We start from the raw sequence: 20,889 nt of genomic DNA on the forward strand, positions 1-20,889 counted from the left end.
CAAGCTACTGAAGGAGAAGGTGGATCAAGTCAACTTGCTGAACTCAAAGCTGTTCAGCTGGCCCTGGACATTGCTGAGAGAGAGAAGTGGCCAAAGATCTACCTTTATATTGATTCTTGGATGGTAGCCAATGCTCTGTGGGGCTGGCTGGAAAGGTGGATAAAGGCCAACTGGCAGCGTAGAGGAAAGCCAGTCTGTGCTGCTGATGAATGGAAAGACATTGCTACTTGGGTGGGGAAGCTGTGGAGAGCGTGGTTCAAACATGGCTTAAAGAAAGAGGCCATGAAGGTATTCAGCTAAGGGAAAACAGCTAAGGGAAAAATAAAAGGCAGCTGTAAAGCAACAGTTCCCAGGCTTGATTCTGTAAATAAGTAGGTTCTCCGCCACCTTTTATATAAACAACAAGATTCTCAGACCGTCTTTTCAATAACAGGCAAATATTCTGTCCTTGGCTGCTCTGGGAACAGATGGCCGTTCTGGGAACAGATATAAAGGTTTTGAGAACTTTTCATATCATGGTGAGAACACTGATCTTGGTTTCAATAAACAAACCTCAGGTATTGTAAACAAAAGGAGTTGAAGTTTTCTCTACAGCCTATCGGGAGCTCATATTTTGCAATATGCATGAAGTGAATTAACACTGTTATAAAAGGTGTCTGATTTGATCAATAAACTGGAGTCGATGCTCATCAATCGGATGGTCGTCTCCCTTCACTACAATGGGAAGCTACCTGTGAAAGTCCCTCATGTAGATGCCTGTGTCCCCAAGAGTCGGGCTAATGAGGAACATTGAAACAATGAGCAGGTAGATCAGGTAGCAAAAATAGAGGTGTCGAAGACAGACTTAGATTGGCAACATACGGGGGAGTTGTACCCCCTTAGCTCAATGGGTCCATGATGCCTCAGGCCATCAGGGTAGAGATACCACGTATAAGTGAGCACGAGACCGAGGGGTGGATCTAACCATGGACGGTATTTCACAGGTTGAAATGAGTGTGAGACATGTGCTGCCATCAAGCAGGCCAAGCGAGTGAAGCCCCTGTGGTATGGTGGGCGGTGGTCCAAGTACAAGTATGGGGAGGCCTGGCAGATTGACTACATCACACCGCCCCAGACATACCAAGGCAAGCACTAGGTGCTCACAATGGTAGAAGCCATCACAGGATGGTTGGAAACCTACCCTGTGTCCCACGCTACTGCCTGGAACACCATCCTGGGCCTGGAAAAGCAAGTCCTGTGGACACATGGAACCCCTGAAAGAATTGTGTCAGACAACGAGACCCATTTCAAGAATTGCCTTATCAACATCTGGGCCACAGAACATGGTATTGAATGGATATATCATATTCCTTATCATGCACCAGCTGCTGGGAAAGTTGAACAGTGCAATGAACTACTTAAGACTACCCTGAAAGCACTTGGCGGGGGAACTTTTATAAATTGGGAAATGAACTTAACAAAAGCCATCTGGATGGTTGACACTCAAGGGTCCATCAATCAAGCTGGTCTTGCCCAGTCTTAACCCTTGCACACAATGGATGGAGATAAAGTCCCTGTGGTACATATGAAAGATATTTTGGGAAAGATTGTTTGGATTAATTCCACCTCAGGCAAAGACAAACCCATCCGTGGAATTGTTTTTGCTCAAGGACCTTGTTTTTGCTCAAGGTTACACTTGGTGGGTAATGCAGAAAGATGGAGAAAGCCGTTGTGTACCACAGGGAAATCTAGTCATAGGTGAGAACTGTGTGTAAGGTTTCTTTGCAATGCAGATGGAAAATAGAATAAGGGTGGATCATGTTCTGGATTGCCAAGCAAATTGTATTCTATTTGCCATCTGTATGGCAGTTGTCTTCTGTTAAGTGGGCAGTTTTCCTTATCTCTTCCACAACCAATCCTCTCTCAGGTGAGATATCTGCCGATAATAAGCCTATTGAGCATCATTGCATGACTGATAAGAACTATAGCATCCTATTGTGAGATGGTCCGCCCAGAGGGAGGAACCAAGCATTTCTACCTGGATATCATCTTGAGTTTCTGGAACACCAGCATGGCTTCTCCACTGGATTTCCCAGAGAAACAGCTGGCTCTTCCACTTGAGCTTCAGAGGAAGACTACACCCTTTTTACAAGATCCCTGCTCCGGCAGAACCACGCCTCACACTCCAGGAGGAGTGCAGCCACATCTCCAATTGGACTGCTACCAACACCCTGACCAACAGGGTGTCAGGTTGTGCTCTGAGTCTGTCAGCGTTGTTTTGATTTTCTGCATTGTTTATTTTATCTTTTTATTTTCTTCCCTAATAAAGAACTGTTATCCCTGCTCCCATATTTTTGCCTGAGAGCCTCTTAATTTAAAATTTATAGCAATTTGGAGGGAGGGGGTTTTTGCTTTCCATTTCAGGGGAGGCTCCTGCATTCCTTAGCAGACACCTCTCTGTCGAAACCAAGACAAGAAAAGATTCGGTATTCATGGTTAACTTTGGCTGGGAGAAGAGTCATGCTTAGAGGCCCTCTGCCATTCTATTTTCATATTGCATCTTGGCTATTTTAAAGTGTCAGTGAAGTGCCATATAGTATATCTACAGAAACTGAGAAATTTTACTCCCCAGTTTACAGAATAGTTGATAAAAGTTAGAAAATAAGTACTAGCTTATAAACGCATCTTATATCTAAATTTGTAGCTCTATTCAGTCAACCAAAGACATAACATTTTACACATTTGTCTCCTGCAATAAGGTTAAGAAAATAGGCAGGTTGAGTTGTATGCAACTGATCTGTCAAGCAGGGTTTCTGAAAGGTTTCTCCTTAAAAATTAAATTGTATGCTTATTAACTTACGTTCTGTGGGACTGAAAGCTTTGTATTCAATGTAAAATGTTCTGTGGGTGACCAGCTCATCAGAATGGAATTTGATTGCAACAGAATAACCATATTCTCTGTTTCTGTTGTTTTCTGAAAGAGTTTTACAGTATCTAGCAAGGTAAAAGTGAGAAATATTAATTTCTAACCAAACTGACCACTACCATCCAGCTATGTCTCCTTTTACTGAGTGGTAGTGATGTCAAAAAAGCTTTAAGATAATGCAATAAGGATCAGTTGTATTTTGGTGTTAAAAACTGCCCCACAAAAGTTTTAGAAAGCCTGTTTATGAATTTCTCCCACTCTGCAACTTTTTTTGGGATTAGCAGACTTTGAAACAAAATATAGCAAGATGATCAATATCAGGGTCTACCTTGTAAACACAGGCTGCTTCAGGCATGCTTGATTTCATATTGCCCATTTAGGTTTGCAAATCCAAAAGTTCCACATCCAGGAAAGGATTAAATCATTCAGCCAAATCCAACAGCTGTTGCTTGTTTCAATTTGCCCCTTCCAAGAGACAAATTTCTCTGAATAGTGTTATTTTTAGTGTTTGTGTAAAAATTGCAATCACTGAAGAGCAAGTGATAAAGAAAATTAAACTTCTGATTACATAAACTCCTCACCCGCATCAAGACCACAGCCAGGAATTTACAGTTCAGCTGCAGCTGCATAAGATCTTGTAGTTTTCTACATTATTGCTCTAAGGGGAACAAAAGAAAAAGTAAATACCTGTAAGAAAAAAGCCAGGATGCTTAAATATGCAGAATTTCAAAGTGCAAATCAATGTCAAAAAATAATGTATTTACTCACCTAATGCCACCAATTTCTAACCAGTCTTTATCACATTTACTGGACCCTGGAGACTTCTCTTGAATTTGTATTATAAGAATTTTTATTGAGTGTTTGTAGCCAGGCAATGATGCCTAAAAATCAAAATATTAAAACCCTGACATGCATTCACAAAATGAAAACAGCCTTTGCTTCCAAGTTGTTCTACCTATTCCTGGATTGAAAGTACTGCTTTTGTATTATTGAAATTAGTGCCTCTGAAGAACCAAAAAACTTTGCTAATTTAAACATCTATAGATGTTTAAATAGCAGGGATCCCAACTTTGGCTAGACTGTGCCTGATGAAGGAGTGTAAGCCTTTCTGCAGCCAGCATAAAGCACTATATCTGAGGTTCATGCTAGGTTTGTAATGCCATGTGTTCCTGTTTGGCACAGAGGTGAGAGTTTTGTGCTATAAGCTGCTAATAATACTGTAAAAGGTAGAGATGTATCAAGTTATATACATGAAAAGTCTTTTTTACCAGGGAAACTGAAAAAATAGGTAAATGCTGAATGGAGCAACATACCGACACATTAGGTGAGGAAAGTGAAGGGAGACGACCATCCGATTGATGAGCATTGAACTCCAATTTATTGATCCAGCTTACACACTTTTATATCTCATACCTATTGCAAAACCTGAGCTCATCATTGGTTACAGATTACATGCCAACCCCTCTTTTGTTGCTAATACCTGTGGTTTCTTGTTGAGGCTAATACTTGTTTTTCTCATCCTGTTGTTGACTTGTTATTGACCATTCTCAGGGCCTCCATGTTTTCCACCATGTTTTTCTCATCACTTACTCAAGGACATGGTGCTTATAGTTGTTAAGGAAAAAGCCTGAGAACCTGTTGCTTACAGCTGCCTTTTACTTTTTAACCAGCTGTATGTAATCATGGCCTCTTCCTATAAGCCATGTCTGAACAAAACTCTGCAACATATTCCCCGTTTTTCTTTTTTTGCTCAAGGAGGTTAGTCTGCCAGGTTTTTTCTATCATTCTACTGACCATATCTTGAATACAAGTAAAAATACAAGGTAAAATAAGCAAAAGCATTAAAAGAACATCTAGTATCCCTATAAGGTTCTCCAGCCACTGTCCAAGCAATGGCTTTTACCCCAAAGGGTTAAAACCACCCCCAACTGAGCCATAATGTCCTGCCTTATCAGGCATTGCACGGTAGGTGGTACTTGGACTACTGAAAAAGAAAGCTGTTAGCTGTTTTTCATTCATGCGAACCCGGAGAGCAGGCGGATGGCTAGGGCTAATAATGCTGGAATTTGCTCCAGTATTGAGCAAGCCTGAAAATTATCCTTTCTGTCCTTGAAATTCCACTTCCACCCTTTTCTTGGGTCTCTCAGAAATGTTCAAAGTCAGTAAGGTAAATCCTCTGGTGGATTCAAAACCATTTTTCCCCCTCTCTTGTCCTTTCATAGTCTGTAATTCCTTAGTCATTTGGCTCAAGTAGCACCAGCTGAGCAATTCTCAGTCCTTTGTTAATTTGGAGTGGTGGGAAAGGGGTATGCACCATAACCATATAGTCCACACCAAAGACGCCAGGCAAAACAAATAATCCCAACAAAAACGCAGATGATCTTCCGAAAAGCAAAGCACTCAGCTTGACCCTGTGTAACAATAGGTCCGTGAATCCCTGTCGGGATTTTTCGTGGGTGCGGGATCATCAGCATAACTCCTATGGCAGCTGCCAGCTCCAAGCCAAGGCTCCCTGTGCTGGCGGGTTGGAGACAGTAGAGGGTGCTGATGCTGCAACGACAACTTGTGTTGGTGCATGGTCACTGTGGTTCTGGCACCAGCTAGGCGTTGGAGGCAGTGCTGCTGACGTTTGAAGTGGTGCAAGAGCAGCTAACACCTGATTCTGAGAGGTCTTTGCCAGTTCTTATAAGCTTAGCCCTAATTGTTTGATTGCATCTACTACGAAGGCTTGTGCTCCTGTTGGCATTAAAGCTATCTTCTCTAATGCCTCCTCTATAGTCCATTTGGCACCCAGAGTATTAAACACGCTCCTAGTAGTAGAATTACAATTTTGAAGAGCACACTCCTTGAGTAATGCCCCATTAAGATATTCTGGTACTCCAGCCCTTTCAATTGCGGCAGCATCCTTATCAATAAATGACCTGAATGACTCTTCTGGCCCTTGCTTAATTCCCATAAACACGGGTATCCCTCCTGGCTCTTTTACCCTCTCTATAGCAAGCCTGACCAACCTCATAGCTTCCTGGCACTTATCAAAAATATAGTCTAACATCTTTTTGGCTGGCTCACTTTTCACTCCAAATTGACTAACAGTAGACCTCAGCTGAGACAGCAATTTCCAATCAAGGGCTGTAATAGTAGTCTGCATGCCCCCTCCCTCCTGCGGATTGAATACAACAGGACAAGCCAGCTCAGTAGCAGCGCTGATAACTTCCTCATCCCCCTTTTCCATAGCTTCTCTGGCAAGCGCAGCCCATGCCAACCTCCGCTCCCTTGCAATAGCCCCTGCTAGGTCATTTTCCGCTCCAGGGATCGGCTCATTGATTTTCAGGAGAATATCAGGTGGTCTTGGCCACAGCTTCTGTTGTTCAGGGGGTGCGGAAGCCGCAGAAGCGCACTGTTTAGCCTGGCTTGCTGAAGCAGAGGAGGGCGGCGAAGCAGGTAATAAAACCGTCCTCATTGCAGGAGCTAATGATGTTCCCCTGTCCTGATCGTAATCTTTATTACACCCATGAGCAGCTGTTGCCTGCTGGGCAGCCTTTTTCTCTGCCTGAAACTGCAGTAATTCATTGTGAACGACCCTCCATAATTTACCTAACTTCTTGGCAGTTTTATCATCCTCTAAAGTAGCCTCCCTTAATAAATCACCGAATTTACGCCACTCCGTTAACTCGTGAACCATATGGGGGTTAATAAAAACTCCCCTAGCATAGCCATAAGTCAAAAGCCCTGGTAAATCCTTTTGCAAATCTATCCCCTTAACCTGCTTTTTTTGTAAAAAAGCAGTAAATAAATCATATGCTGCTTGCCTTTTCATACCTAAATCGTCAGCGCTGATTGCAGCTCTTCATGGTCCAGCAGCAATATCGGCCAGGCTCGTCTATATGACACCCAGAGCACGGCGCATCTCAGCTTCTTTTTTATCCATTTTTTTTTTCTCTGCGCTTTTCTGCTGTCCTGGCTGCTTCAGGACCCGACCCGTGTCTTCACTCCTCTGTGGTGTGTTGCCGTATCACATTGGGGTCACCATTTGAGGAAAGTGAAGGGAGACGGCCATCCGACTGATTAGCATCTAACTCCGATTTATTGATCCAGCTTACACACTTTTATAGTAGTGTTAATTAATCTCATACATATTGCAAAACCTGAGCTCATCATTGGTTACAGATTACATGCCAACCACTCCTTTGTTGCTAATACCTGTGGTTTCTTGTTGAGGCTAATACTTGTTTTTCTCATCCTGTTGTTGACTTGTTATTGACCATTCTCAAGGCCTCCATGTTTTCCACCATGTTTTTCTCGTCACTTACTCAAGGACATGGTGCTTATAGTTGTTAAGGAAAAAGCCTGAGAACCTGCTGCTTACAGCTGCCTTTTACTTTTTACCAGCTGTATGTAATCATGGCCTCTTCCTATAAGCCATGTCTGAACAAAACTCTGCAACAATTAGGCAGTTCGTAGAAATCATGAGCAGATTTTAAGTCTTGCCAAAGGACTTGCTTGAAATTCAGAGGTGAATTTCTGAACCAGAGAATGTCCTGGCTCTGCAGAATTCAGAATTCAGAGAAATACACTGTGGTATCTATCATGTGAGGCATGATTTACACGACCATTTTTTCTTTTTGACATAGAAGAAAAGATCTGATTATTATTAATTTTCTGTGGCTGCTGGGATTTGTCATCTTACACATTAATTTGTTGCAGTCAAATTCTCAAACTTCTGGAAGTTGGCAATATTTCCATCCCATAGCTGGTGCCTGTACATGGGACAGGAAAGAAATGCATGCCTGAGAAGAAGTCAGGTTCAGTGGTTTCACTAGGTTTTCTCTGTTTCATCTACATCAAAAGCCATTTCTCCCAATTTTGTGTCTACATAAAATAAAGAAAAGTCATCAATACTCAGAAAAGTTCCCAGCACTTACCTTGATGATCCAGGTGCAGTCAATATTTGGTGGGTAGTAACTTGGATAATAAGAAGTCAGTGTCCCATTCCAGGAAATATATTGACCACCACATACTAGGAGAGAAATGCATCATCAAGGAGCACACTTATCTCAGCTGTATAAAAGTGCAGAGTCTTCTCTACATACAGAGTTTGAGGAATGCATTGTGGCAGTATTTAACTCACATTTTTCCTATTAACTGAATCACTGAAACTGAATTTTTCAGTATTAACTGAAAATCACTTAACTTCCACCTCCACATAAAACTGAATTTCTCTTTTTTTGGATCAAATTACAACTAAGGGTAAGTACAAAAAAGCCTCTGACTGAAGTTTTTCTTTTTTAAAAATGCATTCTTTGATGGTAAGTGAAAGAAGCAGCCAGATGTGGATGCAACACACCTCCCCCTTCCAATCTACTTCTGACTTTTCTGTAGGTATTTTCAAAATTAAAAAGCAATTAGCCCAGTGAAAGTATAACTGATTAATTTCATGTAAACAAGGAAGTTTGTGTATCAGTTCTCAGTTTGAAAATGCCATATTGAGGTTTTATTTTCTACCAAGGACTCTATTAGATATCCAGTCCTTAGTGCTTCTGGTTCCCTTTAGGTAATATTGTAAATGCAAATATGAACATAACAGAAAATAAGATAATTTTGAAATTAAAAAAATATTGGAGCAAAACCTGGGCTAAATGTAATTTGAAATGCCCATCCTCAGAACAATAAAGCCATTTTAGTTAGTAATGTGCATGGGATAAGTATTTGGATAAGCAGTGTACAGAGAGACATAAGCTGAAATGTGGCAGTTTTGGAGGAGTTTGTCCTCAGTGACTTATTCCACACATTAAAAGGAAAGTCACTTGCTTCATTGTCAAAATTCTTTCACTTATACCTTACCAAACAACTGTGGCTAAACTTGATCCTGTGGAGCCCCTTCATCTCTTCTAAAATTAGTACTACAGTTCGGCATTACTTAAAATATTTCACCCCACAGGACTCATGTAAAATCCACAGTACCTCATAGATTTGGAATATAGATCTTAGGTTTGGAACACATTTTTCTTATTCAGTTAACTACACTGAACAATGCATTCAGAAAAAGAACAAAGAGAAACTAGAAGTGTTTGCTCTTTTCCATTTTCTTTAAACACACATTCTATGATCTGTGGATACATTGCCAAAACTGACAAAAGTAGCTGCTCTGTCACTGGGGCTATCTAGCTTTGCCCAGATAGTGCCTGTAGCTGTCTGTCTGTCTGCTTCCCTGCTGCTGCTCGGTGTTACCCATGCAATGACTGGCAAGTAAGGCTTGAGTAGTTATCAGGAAGACAAAGTCTCCCAGACCAAAGGATGTTCTCTCTTTGTTCAATTCTCAGTCTTTTGTAAAGCGGATCTCAATGATAATTGTCTACTTTATATGCCAACATTCCCTCTCCCAGATATGGTCAAGGCAATATCAACTTTTTTAGAGGCAAAATCAGTAATGTGTGCTTTCATCAGATGCTTGTTTCTATTAATTACTTACTGATTTTAGGAACAGCTTGAAAGTGAGCTTTTAATATGTTGCTTTCTCCTCATTGGTCCAGTGAGAAGGTAAGCAACATCACATTACTTGATGAAGTTAAACACACAACCAAAGGAGTCCAGGCCCCAGGCCCACACCATCTGGAAGGTTAAAAAAAAAAAAAAAAGGCATTAAAAAAATAATCCCAAAACACAAAACATTTCCCATATTCCTGTTGTCTTTGCTGGGAAACTGGGCAGAAGTAACACTGATCTGGTCATCTGTGTTCTAGAATATTCCCCTGGCTACCACTTCCCTTTTGTTCTTCCATCCAGCTGATAGTATATAGGATGCTTGGGCACCCCAGCATTGATGACACTCTGCGTGTACGTCACCATTTTATTGCTTAACAAGTGTCCTGGAGTTTCTGTGCCTATAGAAGCATCAGAAAGGCAATGCCAGATTATGTTACTTCAGTGGTGATAGTGGCACTGAGAAGCAGAGGTTAGGAATGAAAAGGCAACAAGTGCCCGTGTAGCAGTGTTAAGCAGAATCTGTGCAACAAATGAACCCAAAGCATTTTCAATCTATCCATGTTCAGCCTGGTTTTGTGTCACAAAACTATCACACAAAATGTGAAGTCCTATGCTCAGCAACTATTACTTCCTGCTGTTCTTTTACTTGTAATGTGAGGTGCTATTTCTTGCATCTGTAATTCACTCTTATGCTTATTCCATTTTGCAACCTGCATCATATTTTGGACTTTTTTCATTTATTTATAACTCTATGATCATTGTGGGTCACTTCCAACTCAGAATATTTTGTGAGTGAATCTATACATTAAAAATTTCTAACAGGTTTCTCTTTTTCTATGCGCAGCAAATGAAAGTAAATAAGATTAGACCTCACAGTAACAGATTATTTCCATCACAGTCCTGCATCAAGTTCTTTGATGTAACTGAGGCCCAGATTGGCAGCATTAAAATAAAATTTTTTAACCTTAAATTGAAAGCACTTGTCTTCTGCTTTAGCAGGCTATTCCTTTCATGCGTTTGAAGTGAGGCGCTAGTGAATGAATCTCTGCTTTGCCTCTCCTGCAGACAATATTAAATCCTTTCTATCATAATAGCTGACAAAACATTTATAAAATAACAATTTAAGTACCTCCACGTTGCCATATGGAAATATTTCAGCCTCTTCATCAACCCAGTCAACAGCCTGGTTTATCTACTATCTGTACCTTCTGTCGCAGTATCATCAGGAAAGCAAGGCAAGCTATGAGAAGAGTTGTCCACGTGAGATTCTTACTCTCACAGCACACCTCCCCGTCTCAGCTTTAGCATGCTTTAGGATTTGTCACTGAGCAGATTTATTACTGCAGTTTACAGAAACTGGAGAGAATCAGTTCAGTCACCATGTGTGACCCTGGACCTCAACATTGGGGAATAATGGCTATCATAGTTACTGGCTGTCACGGATGGACATCCTGTTATTATTAGTTCTACTGCATGTGTAATAAGTATGTCACTAGGCTGCTTTTGATCCAAGAGCAAAACTAATAGACATATGCAAAACAATGCATTTTTTAGGGTGGCAGTAAAAGCAACCAAAAAAGTAAATTTTTCTGAAGTACCCTCGGGCTTTTAACATCATTTCAGTCACCAAATTCTGTTTTGGTTCTTTAACAGACAGACATCAATGCACATTCTTGAATTTTATCTTACAGCTTACTGCATCAATGTTCTCTGAATGTCTTATATCAGACACCTGTGTTGGTCTTGCTGTCTTCCAGGTGTTTTCATCTCATGGCCAGCTCTACATTTGTGGCTCCTAAAAAGCTAAGCCAGTGTTAATAATACACAATGGAGTAACAGTAGCAGCAATAATCCATAATAAGTAGCAGAACAAATGCAGGCCTACATCAGGAACGGGATTCTCCTTTGAAGTTTGAGAGTAATTCCTTACAAAAACCTTCTGTCCATTCCATGCCAACAATGGCAATCTGTTATGTCTTGTAGCATAGAGAGCAGTTAATTTTAGTACATTAATAGAGCTGAAGAGGACTACTCAATTGAGTTAAACCACTCCTAAACAAGTGCATTTCAGATTCCTAGCTGAATCTTCATGTCTAGCTAACCTCTTCCTGAAAGTTCCAAGAATTTAAGTTCTCCTCTCGAAACCATCCATCCTCAGATCCTACAATTTGTTTATTCATTTGGTTGAGGAAGACAGATTCCTTGTGCTCATACATGAAATTTAACTCTGAAAAGTAGAAGTGTTGCCTCTCAAATTTAAATATCATCTGAACCCACTTATGCAAATACACTACAGTGACTCTGAGGATGTAGCCTTCCAAACCCCTATTATGAGGAGGAATTCAGCTGTGACTGGACTGCCATAAAACATACATTTTCTGAAAGTAATAAAATATAATACTCTAAAATAAATTCTAATTGTAATTCTAACTCTAAAAATATATTAAAATTGTATGTTTTTGAGTTGTAAATGTAATTTTATGGAAAGGAACCCATTAGAATTAGTGATAGTGTAGAATAAACCCCACAGAAATTTGTAATGGGTTCCCCAGGGAAGGGGTGATGGCACCAAGCTTGTTAAAGTTTAAGGAACATCTGGACAATGCTCTTAATCAGATGGTTTGGTTTTAGGTAGTCCTCTGAGGAGAAGGGTGTTGGACTTGGAAACCCTTATCAGTGCCTTTCAACTTTATTAGGAGATCTTTTGATTACGCTATCCAAGATTTTAATTAAGTTGTATTTCAAATCTCAAATTCAAATTTTATCCATCTAGCGCAGTTTCAGAGAGCTTCTGTACAGCTCAGTAAAGCATTTTTGCTCTGTATCTTACCTCGTAATGATCTTGTTCTGCAGTGGAAGAAGGAAATCATATGCTGACAAGTGGTATGATGCACAGCTCTCTGGAGTGACACCATGCAGAGTGATAACTACCACGTAATTAGGAGGAACTTACAGTCTCCATTGATAAAAAGACTTTTTGGGATTCATCAGAGTTAGTCCTGTTGTTACCTGGCTTGGAATACAGGTCAAAGGATACTGCTACAAAGTAGAGTGTAGATCAGTATGGAAAAACTGTTAGACTGAAAGATAGGTTCTTGGCTAAGATTTCTGACAAGGTAAAAAAAATCACGTACTCATATTTCTTGACTCCTCTATTCCATTTTTGCTCTTACGTTTACAATTCTGTTGCCCTTTTCCTATCAGACTGCATCACCTTCTCCAGCTCTGGCCAAGGGAGTACAGAGCCTCACCATCATAAGCAGGAACTGATTTAGCTGCAATTGCTACAATATCTGCCTAATTGATCACTAACAATATAAAACCAAAATTGCCTAGTCACAAGCCAAATTATGTACAATTTCTTAGAGGTTTTGTTGGGTGTTTTTTTGTTTGCTTGCTTGTTTTGTTTTGGGGGATTTTTTTAGAAATGGCAAAAATCGGAGCCACAGCTCACTGCAATAGAGGGAGCTATTAAATTTCAGCCATTCTAGTCAGAACATCAGAATAAAAGCTGTAAGGTATTTCCATCCAGCCTTCATTTGAAACACAAGACATGAAGATTCCATAACCTAGTTTAGTTCATAAGCCCTGTGAAAAATGCCATTTTTCTATCACAGGTTTCCACTCCCCCTCAAAGTGGCATCACTTGGGATTGAAGCATAATTTCCTGATCTTATCATCACATCATATTCTGTGGAATCGGAAACGGAAATATAATAATTATGAGCTACACAAGCAAAGACAAGAAATGAAGAAAGAAAAATAGACAGAATAGGTATTAAATGACAGGTACATTGATACCAAAAACCTCCATTGTAACAAGACCAAAATCTTCCTCCCCAGAACTGAACAAGGGAACTGCTTGTTTACTACAGATTTCTTTTTGTTCCACTGGGGTTAATTTTTCAAGAAAAGTAACCATATCTTGTGGTGCCCAGAATATATTCCAGAAGTGAGCTTGAAGCCCAGATTCTCCTTCACTGCGAAAGGAAAAGAAATTCACTATAAATACAGTCTAATTACAATTTTGGACATGGTTTTCACTGGTCTGCAATTTTGGCTGGCACAGTTTCATAGCCAGCTGAACTTCTGTGCCCAATAGTTGCTGCTAAACATGGTGACAAAAAGCTCTTTTGTTTAACAATTAGTTTTGTTGCATTTTTATACAGTAGGACTATTTTTGACATATACAGATTAAACAGCTACACACTGAGACCAAAAACCACATCTTGAAATCCTTCAATAGTTTTTATGAAATTGGATGCTACCATCCCTGCTGTATAATTTTACACTTTTAAGATCAGATAAAAGCTCCAGAGACATTGCAATTAAATTTTTAATGGAAGCTATGATTTTATGCTAGTAATTTCTTTGCTCACACAATTTTTTTGAAATAAAGAATCCTTGAGCACACACATACAAGTTATTACTTCAGTGAATCCACCACAATCCTTTGAAATCACCTGTGCACTGACCATTCAGGATTTTCAGAAACTACCAGGATTGTAATAACCTGCTGCTCAGTGGATTTACATTTCTTACCAGGAGCTCAAATAGTGTTTTGCCCCAAATTACACATATAAGGATTTGTTTTCAGAGGTTGAAAGATAACTTTATTTGAATGGATAAAATAAGATCTTGCAAGAGCTGAATTATTATTTCAAAAATTAAAAGTAGATTAACAGACAAAAAAACAACCCATAGACTCAGGAAGGATTAATCAAACTTAATTTCTCACAAATTCTACAGGGCAGGACAGAAGTCACACTATAAGCTTAAATCATAAACTTAAATGCATTTCTGCATTTTTAATTCTCTTATAGAGATGTGCATTTTCTTCTAGATAGCAAATTTAAAATGCATTAAAGAAAAACAGGAAAACACAGCTGAATATATCACATTTCCACCAAACCTTCTTGGTAAGATGGGCAGGAGCAAACATGCAGACTTTCCTAGAGAAAGACCATGGATGGCATTAGTGTTAAAAAAGAAGAGCTATTGTAACATATTTTTGTGTATTTACTCTCATAGTTTTAAAGAGATAAAAATATTGCAAATTGAGATAAGATCTTTCATGTTATCAGCTACATCACATCTGAAACCCTTATCTCTCTGGGCTATTTCCTTTTTGCATGCATCTCAGTCTGGGAAAGTGTGGGGAGGGGGGGAGGGGAATTTTTATCATTTTAGTTAAGAGCAATTTATGAAGAATGGGGGTCAGTGGACACAGGAGTAGACAGAGATAATTTTTTTACTGTGTTCCTACTGCAAAGCTTAGCTGGTGGCTCTTACCTGCCCTGCGACCTGTTCAGCACCTGGTACTGGAATGCTGTACACAGAAATCTGGCTAGAGGGAAAAGCCTGCAGCATGATGCCATGACAAATGCCTTTTGACAAAGCTAGCAGCAACCCCATAAATGAACCCCGTTTCTTAAACATAATAGCTGCTCTCCCCACTGCACATCCCGAGCTTCTCTTTTTTCACCTTTGCTGTACTGCTTCAATTGGGAGCCAGCTGATTTGCAATCAAAGAAGGTGGGCAGGAAAAGTTACCATCACTGTAACTCTGTTTACCTGACAGGCTAAGTAGGATATGGATCCCATAATTTGAAAATAGATCACTTCTTTCTGAAACATGGGAGTAGGGAAATAATTGACGACACAATGCAAAGGACATGCAGACATGCAATTTACAGATAAAAGGTCCCAGGGCAATATGAATGAGGCAACTTCTAATAAACACCCTGGGGAATTCATAGAAATATCTGTAAGAGAGGAGACATGCTCAGTTCCACATGTCACCTTAGTTTTCCAGCTTCAAGACATTACCACAGAATAAATATGGTAAATAAATTGCAAACCAATTTATGTTCACATTTCCTGTTTGAAAGGAAAAGCAGCTTTAAGTCAGCAAACCATCAAGCTCAGCATGTTCTGCTTATAAAATAAGAAAATCAAGGATGTGTGTAGGGAAAGAACATATTTGATACATGTTGAAAGAGAGAGAGAGAGAGCACAAAGAATAGAATCTATAAAAGCAAAAGGAAATGGAGAAATCTCAGCCCCAGAAAAATAATACAAAGGGAACAAAGGGAATAAAACAAATCTGAACAGTTCATACAGAGATTGTAAAAGGGGTTAATTCGAAGGCAATCCTCACAGCTCAGAAATTCAAGCTACAACTGCAGACGGATGGCTTTGTTTAAGTCCTCTGCTTTTCAACAGCCTGTCTCTGCTACACATACAGAACCTGCTGACTGATGCTTTGCCCCTTCCTTCCTTCCTTCATGGAAAAGGCAAAAAAAACACCCAGAAAAAGGCCTAGAGGAAACAAACCACTTTTACATAAATATTATACCAGGACCTTTTAGAAACAATGGTTTTATTTCATCAAGGACAAGATCATTGCAATAACACACATCACCATGTTTATTCATCTTGATAAGGTTGCCTGAAGCTTGAGAATTCAAATTCTTAGGTGGATGAACTTGAAAATAAAGAAATGAAAGCACAAAAGAAAAGTTAGTAGCTCCAAATCATGCAGTTAATTAAAATGAAAGCAGAAGGAGTAAGCATGCGACAAATCACTTATAGCAGCAGAATTTGTGATCTTCAAAAATTTGGGCCCTATGGATTTGAAAGGATTGAGTTCACTTTTTAGAGTGTCTCCTCTCTCTTTCATCAGCTGTCCTTGCTGGAAGAGGTAGTGGAAGTAGTATTTGCCAGAGTGCAAACAGTTCACTGCTACTTCACTGTTACTTCTGTATTAGCTGCACACATCTCAGAGGAAATTATGAGTGAGCCTCAAGCTCTCTGTTTACACAATCAATTGTATCTTCAACTTCCTCACAGGTGAATGCACCTGCATTTAGTTGGTGCCTTGAAAACAAAGTTTACTGTTGCACCTCCCACCATGTCTCCAGACATCTGCGTGGAAGGAACAAGCACCACAAGGAACAGCCTCCTCCTTTTTCACCAGAGCTCAAATTCCTGGTATTTATTAGCCCCATATGTGAGCCAGAATCAGCAAGAGACATGCAAAGAAATTCCACCTGCGAACAGTTCCTCCAAATATGGTTTTAATGAAGATATCCAGGACATGTTTTATTCCATGGAAATAGTTTTCAAGCTACAAGACTGAAGGCACATATTTATGTATCCATGGTGCAAAATTTGACACTCTTGTGTAGACACCTGGAAAATTTGGTCTTCCACATCCATAACCCCAGCTCACAATGCCAGTCAAAAACCATTTTCCATTTCCATTGCTTTGACATGACAGTGGTCCACCAGAATCACCCTAAAAATAACGTATCGAGTTATATGTGTTTACAACATGAATTATGAAAACTGAGGAAAAATCCATAGGAGATGTTTTGCATAATTCCAGTGATTATATTTTCAAATTCAGATAGTTCAAAGTTGATAGGGTTTTATTTCAAGTAGATGGCATTGCACAGTTTTACCAAAGTTTGCTCTTTCACAAGAGAGAAGGTAATTCTCATTCTTTAAAGACACTAATAAAGATATGACTTTGCATGGACTACATTCAAAATTCACTTTTTTCCCCTAACCTTATACTTAACCATAAACCCCAAATCTGCTACTTAACATATACGCACTTTCATAGGTTAGACATTAAAACTCAAAAATAGTAGGCTTTAAAAAATATTTTTAAATAAGGTAAATACAATAAAGTATTTAATAATTGTATTTTTTAGTTCAAATTAAAGGTAAATGGAAACAGATGGAATTCCTTAATTGTTTTGTGTTGGGTTTTTTCTTTTTTTTTTTTTTTTTTAAAGAAGGAAAAAGAGCCTAAGGATTGTCCTCTGGTAGATACCAGTCAGCATATAATGTTTAGAGGCCCATAATGTCTTTGTAATTAGAGCAGTTAAAATTAAGTCTGTTCTAGACTTCAAAATTTGTTACAGGATCTCATCATGCTGTAATACAGGACAAAGCAACTAGGACTCTTCCTTTACAGCATGTTCTTTTAGAAATACATTGGCAGAGCATCAGGTATAAAACCATTTGCCATCATTTGGGGAAAATTCCTTGGACCAAACTGATACTTCCCTGTAAGGCTCTGCCGTACACAGAGCATGTCGGAAAGACACTCAATGGCAAAGTAAACTTTACCAAAATATTGGGTGCAAGAAACAACTTCTAAAAGCAAAAGGTGCATTTGGCAAAATTCAGATGTTTTGCAAGAGAAGTGTCTTCTTGCTAGACAAATATTTTGTTAGAGCTAGAAAACTATTTTGCCTTCACTCTACAGGTTGTTGGATTATGCAGGTTGGAAGGGACCCTTCCAAGGTGCTAAGGTGCCACTCACTCCTCTAAAGCAAGACTAGATTGAATTGCCTCAAAAAAGGTCAAGAATTTAGATGACTTTTTTTCCTTCCATGACAAAAAGGATTTCACATTTAGAGAGTAAAATTTGTGAGTTTTCTCCTTCATTCCTAGGACAAAAGTAGAACACCAGCACTTTTCACAAAACAGGAATACCACAATTTGATTAGCTCTAACAACTGCCAGACACAGACACAAGTCATTTGCCTCTACAAAAATGCAGCCAAAATGATGTCTTTCCCTGGCTATATCTTGAGTGGCCATAAATAAACAAATTCTCCAGTTACTGAAAACAATACTTAATATCAATGGCCTCACTAACCTCTAAAAAACAGCTGGAGCATTATACTCCCTCAGCCATTGTAGGCTTATTCATTTTTATGTAGATCAGTGAAAGTTAGAACATCTTGAAGATTCAAGATCTCCATCATAAAAAAATAGGTTTATTATTATTTCAGCAGTAAATGTACTACTATTTTAGCAGTAAATATGTATGGTTTATATAAGTATAGTATAATACAATATGGCATATAAGATCTGTAATATTAAGTGTCTTATAGATATATACAGCGTATCTATGGGGTTTTACTACTTTTCACTAGAAGTAAATTCAGCACTTTACATTTTTCATCTTTCAGTTTTTCCAGATCAGAAATATCTTACATTTGCAAATTTATGCCTAATTGTCTGCATCTCATTATACAGTCTTGTAGTTCCAAGTTGGAGGGGAGGGATTCTGAAAAGACACAAGCTACTTTCTCAGTTTGTGTTTTTTTCAGCTGAGAGTCTATTATGCTGAAAATTGCCTGATTTCAACTTGTTATTGGGACTTAGAGTTTGATTGGCTTTTGACCTGTAACTGAAATTTAGTGATGTTACTCATGCACATAAAGCAGCAGAACTCTGAAATCATCCACAGAAGAGATTTGCTGACAGACAATACTTATATTCCTCTTTTTCAGAACTGAAACATATTGACCACAAAGTGGTCTGCCAGTCAACTTTACACCTCCTCATGCAGCAATGAAAGACCAGATAAGTTCCTTGCAGAGTTTGCTGAGGTACATACTTTACACCCATCTCTTTTCCCAGATGATAGCCCAGCACAAAACATCCTAGCTGTGATAATCCCGTATGTGGAATGACATAATGTCTGGTCAATAATTTCTATCTCTGCTTTCTGAAGAACTGCTGAACCTTCATCATCTGGAAAACAAATTCAACAGCATTTTACTCATCTATTGAAATATAAAACAAGAAGTCTTTAGAAAATATCCATAGATACCTTTGACTATTGATTTATTCCAGATTCCAAACAACTAACTGCAACAGAGCAGAAAGGCTCTTCAAACTATCAGACAATTTTTTAATGTGATCTGAGTCCTTCAGACACACCAAATACAATGGCATAATCACTAGGATTGGCCAAAATGTTTTTTCTTTTTTTTTTTTTTTGTTTTCCCCCATAACATCTCAAGACTTCTTAATTTGCTCTCTTTTCATTTCAAAAAGGAAACTGAATTTTACAAAGATATTTAGACCATCACATGATAGATTTGCAGTGAGGGCAGCATAATATGAAGGAGCCAAATTCAAGATTAAGATTATGAGTCAGTTTCAGGATGCAAATTCTCGCAGCATAAAGAATCAATTTCCACATTTGCTCCTTTCTATCTGAAAGATTTGGTGAAACACCTCTTTTCTGTAAGGTATATAACTTAATAATAACAGAATTAACTTAAAATTTCCCCTCCTTTCCATGCAGCAGACCCAATCTCATCGCCAGGTGATCCTTTCAAAATCTGGTTATAGCAAAAAAGCCCTCACCTGCCTACTCAGATATGCAAGCACTGGTTTACATATTAAAACTTTATTTTAGGATTTGATAAAGCTAGTATGTAATAAGGTATACTTTGAAATTAAAAGATTGATTTGGCACTTGTATTATAGAAGCTCACAAAGGGAATAGAGGGAAACAGGAAAAAATACACCCTCCTTTTTTTTTTTTTTTGAGACATTACATGCATCTTTCAGATAACCAGATTCTTAATTTTACATATGATTAACCAGCAGGCCAAAGAGAAACCACACCATGTGTCCCACACCTCTGAGGGGAAAAGAAGGGAAAGATAACCCTGTGATATTTTTGTGTAAGTGTAGCTCCCTACACTGACAACACAATATGAAAGGCATTCAGATCCATGGGACCAGCAGCCAAGTTTCCTGAGCATACAAAGGTACATGCACACTGCCCGAGCTGTGAAGGCTCCTGGAACAAAATCATATCAATGGAAGGGATAAAACTCACCTGCTTCCTGCTTTTGGCCCCAACCTGTTATCCAGCACTTGTCCCCGCTGCGGGCTTTGTGGGAATAGGGAGGTAGGCAGATGGGCTGGATGAGGTGGCCCATGGTGTCCGGCCAGGGCGTACTCAGCTGCAGCAGCGCAATGTCGTAGTCATAGTTCCTGCTGTTGTAGTACTCATGCACTACAATCCGCCGCACCGCAGACACAAACTTGGCATGGCCCTGCATCTGCATGCCCAGGTGGGCACGCCATGCTCTGGGGTCAGCCAGCCTGGGTGGGAGCAAACAAAGATGTTTTGTCTTAAAAAAGTACCTCAAAACAGTCACTCTCAGCAGGACTGGGAAAAGCAGAACACAGCACCTCCATGCAGTTCAAACTCCAGAACCTAAAGGCACTTGTGGATTCTGGCCATGTTTGGGACAGATATAGAGGGAAGACTGCTTACTTGCTCCCTTGAAAGCAGTGGGCTGCAGACACAAGCCATTCTTTTGATATCACTGATGCTCCACAGTAAGCAGCTCCCACAAAATGAAGGCTGACCTGCCAGGGCCATTCACCTTCCTCAGTGTTTGAGCCACCCACAATCCGAGGGATGAGGTTGCTGATCTTGCTATTGCCACAGCCTGCAAGAGATATTTCAGGTCATAATCTCCATTTCCAGTACTTTCCTTTAATGAGGGGGCTTCCCACACATGGCGTGAAAGAATATTACACTTTGAAATATTTTGAAATCTATTTCATTCCCCTTTTATAATAATAAAACTTCTCTCTTTGGCTATTCTATCAGTTAAATCAGAGATGACTCCATAAAAAGGCACCAGTCTGGAAATTTTACTGAG

General features: G+C 39.4%; 1 protein-coding gene and 1 pseudogene across 3 annotated transcripts in view; both read right to left on the minus strand.

Moving 5' to 3' along the window:
* Positions 1-14,766, minus strand: part of LOC135442171 (suppressor of tumorigenicity 14 protein-like) — a 29,623-nt pseudogene extending 14,857 nt beyond the window's left edge.
* Positions 14,767-15,352: 586 nt separating this feature from the next.
* Positions 15,353-20,889, minus strand: part of TMPRSS7 (transmembrane serine protease 7) — a 29,401-nt gene continuing 23,864 nt past the window's right edge. For all 3 annotated transcript variants that reach the window (XM_064724629.1, XM_064724620.1, XM_064724637.1), the window contains 4 exons: positions 20,496-20,673; positions 20,052-20,320; positions 18,813-18,949; positions 15,353-16,688 (listed from right to left, as the gene is read on the minus strand). In XM_064724629.1, coding sequence (XP_064580699.1) covers positions 16,518-16,688; positions 18,813-18,949; positions 20,052-20,320; positions 20,496-20,673 — 755 coding nt within the window. In that variant the 3' untranslated portion in view covers positions 15,353-16,517. The remainder of the gene's footprint in view (positions 16,689-18,812; positions 18,950-20,051; positions 20,321-20,495; positions 20,674-20,889) is intronic.

The sequence above is a fragment of the Zonotrichia leucophrys genome, chromosome 1 (assembly GCF_028769735.1).
Source record: "Zonotrichia leucophrys gambelii isolate GWCS_2022_RI chromosome 1, RI_Zleu_2.0, whole genome shotgun sequence".
Taxonomy (NCBI): domain Eukaryota; kingdom Metazoa; phylum Chordata; class Aves; order Passeriformes; family Passerellidae; genus Zonotrichia; species Zonotrichia leucophrys.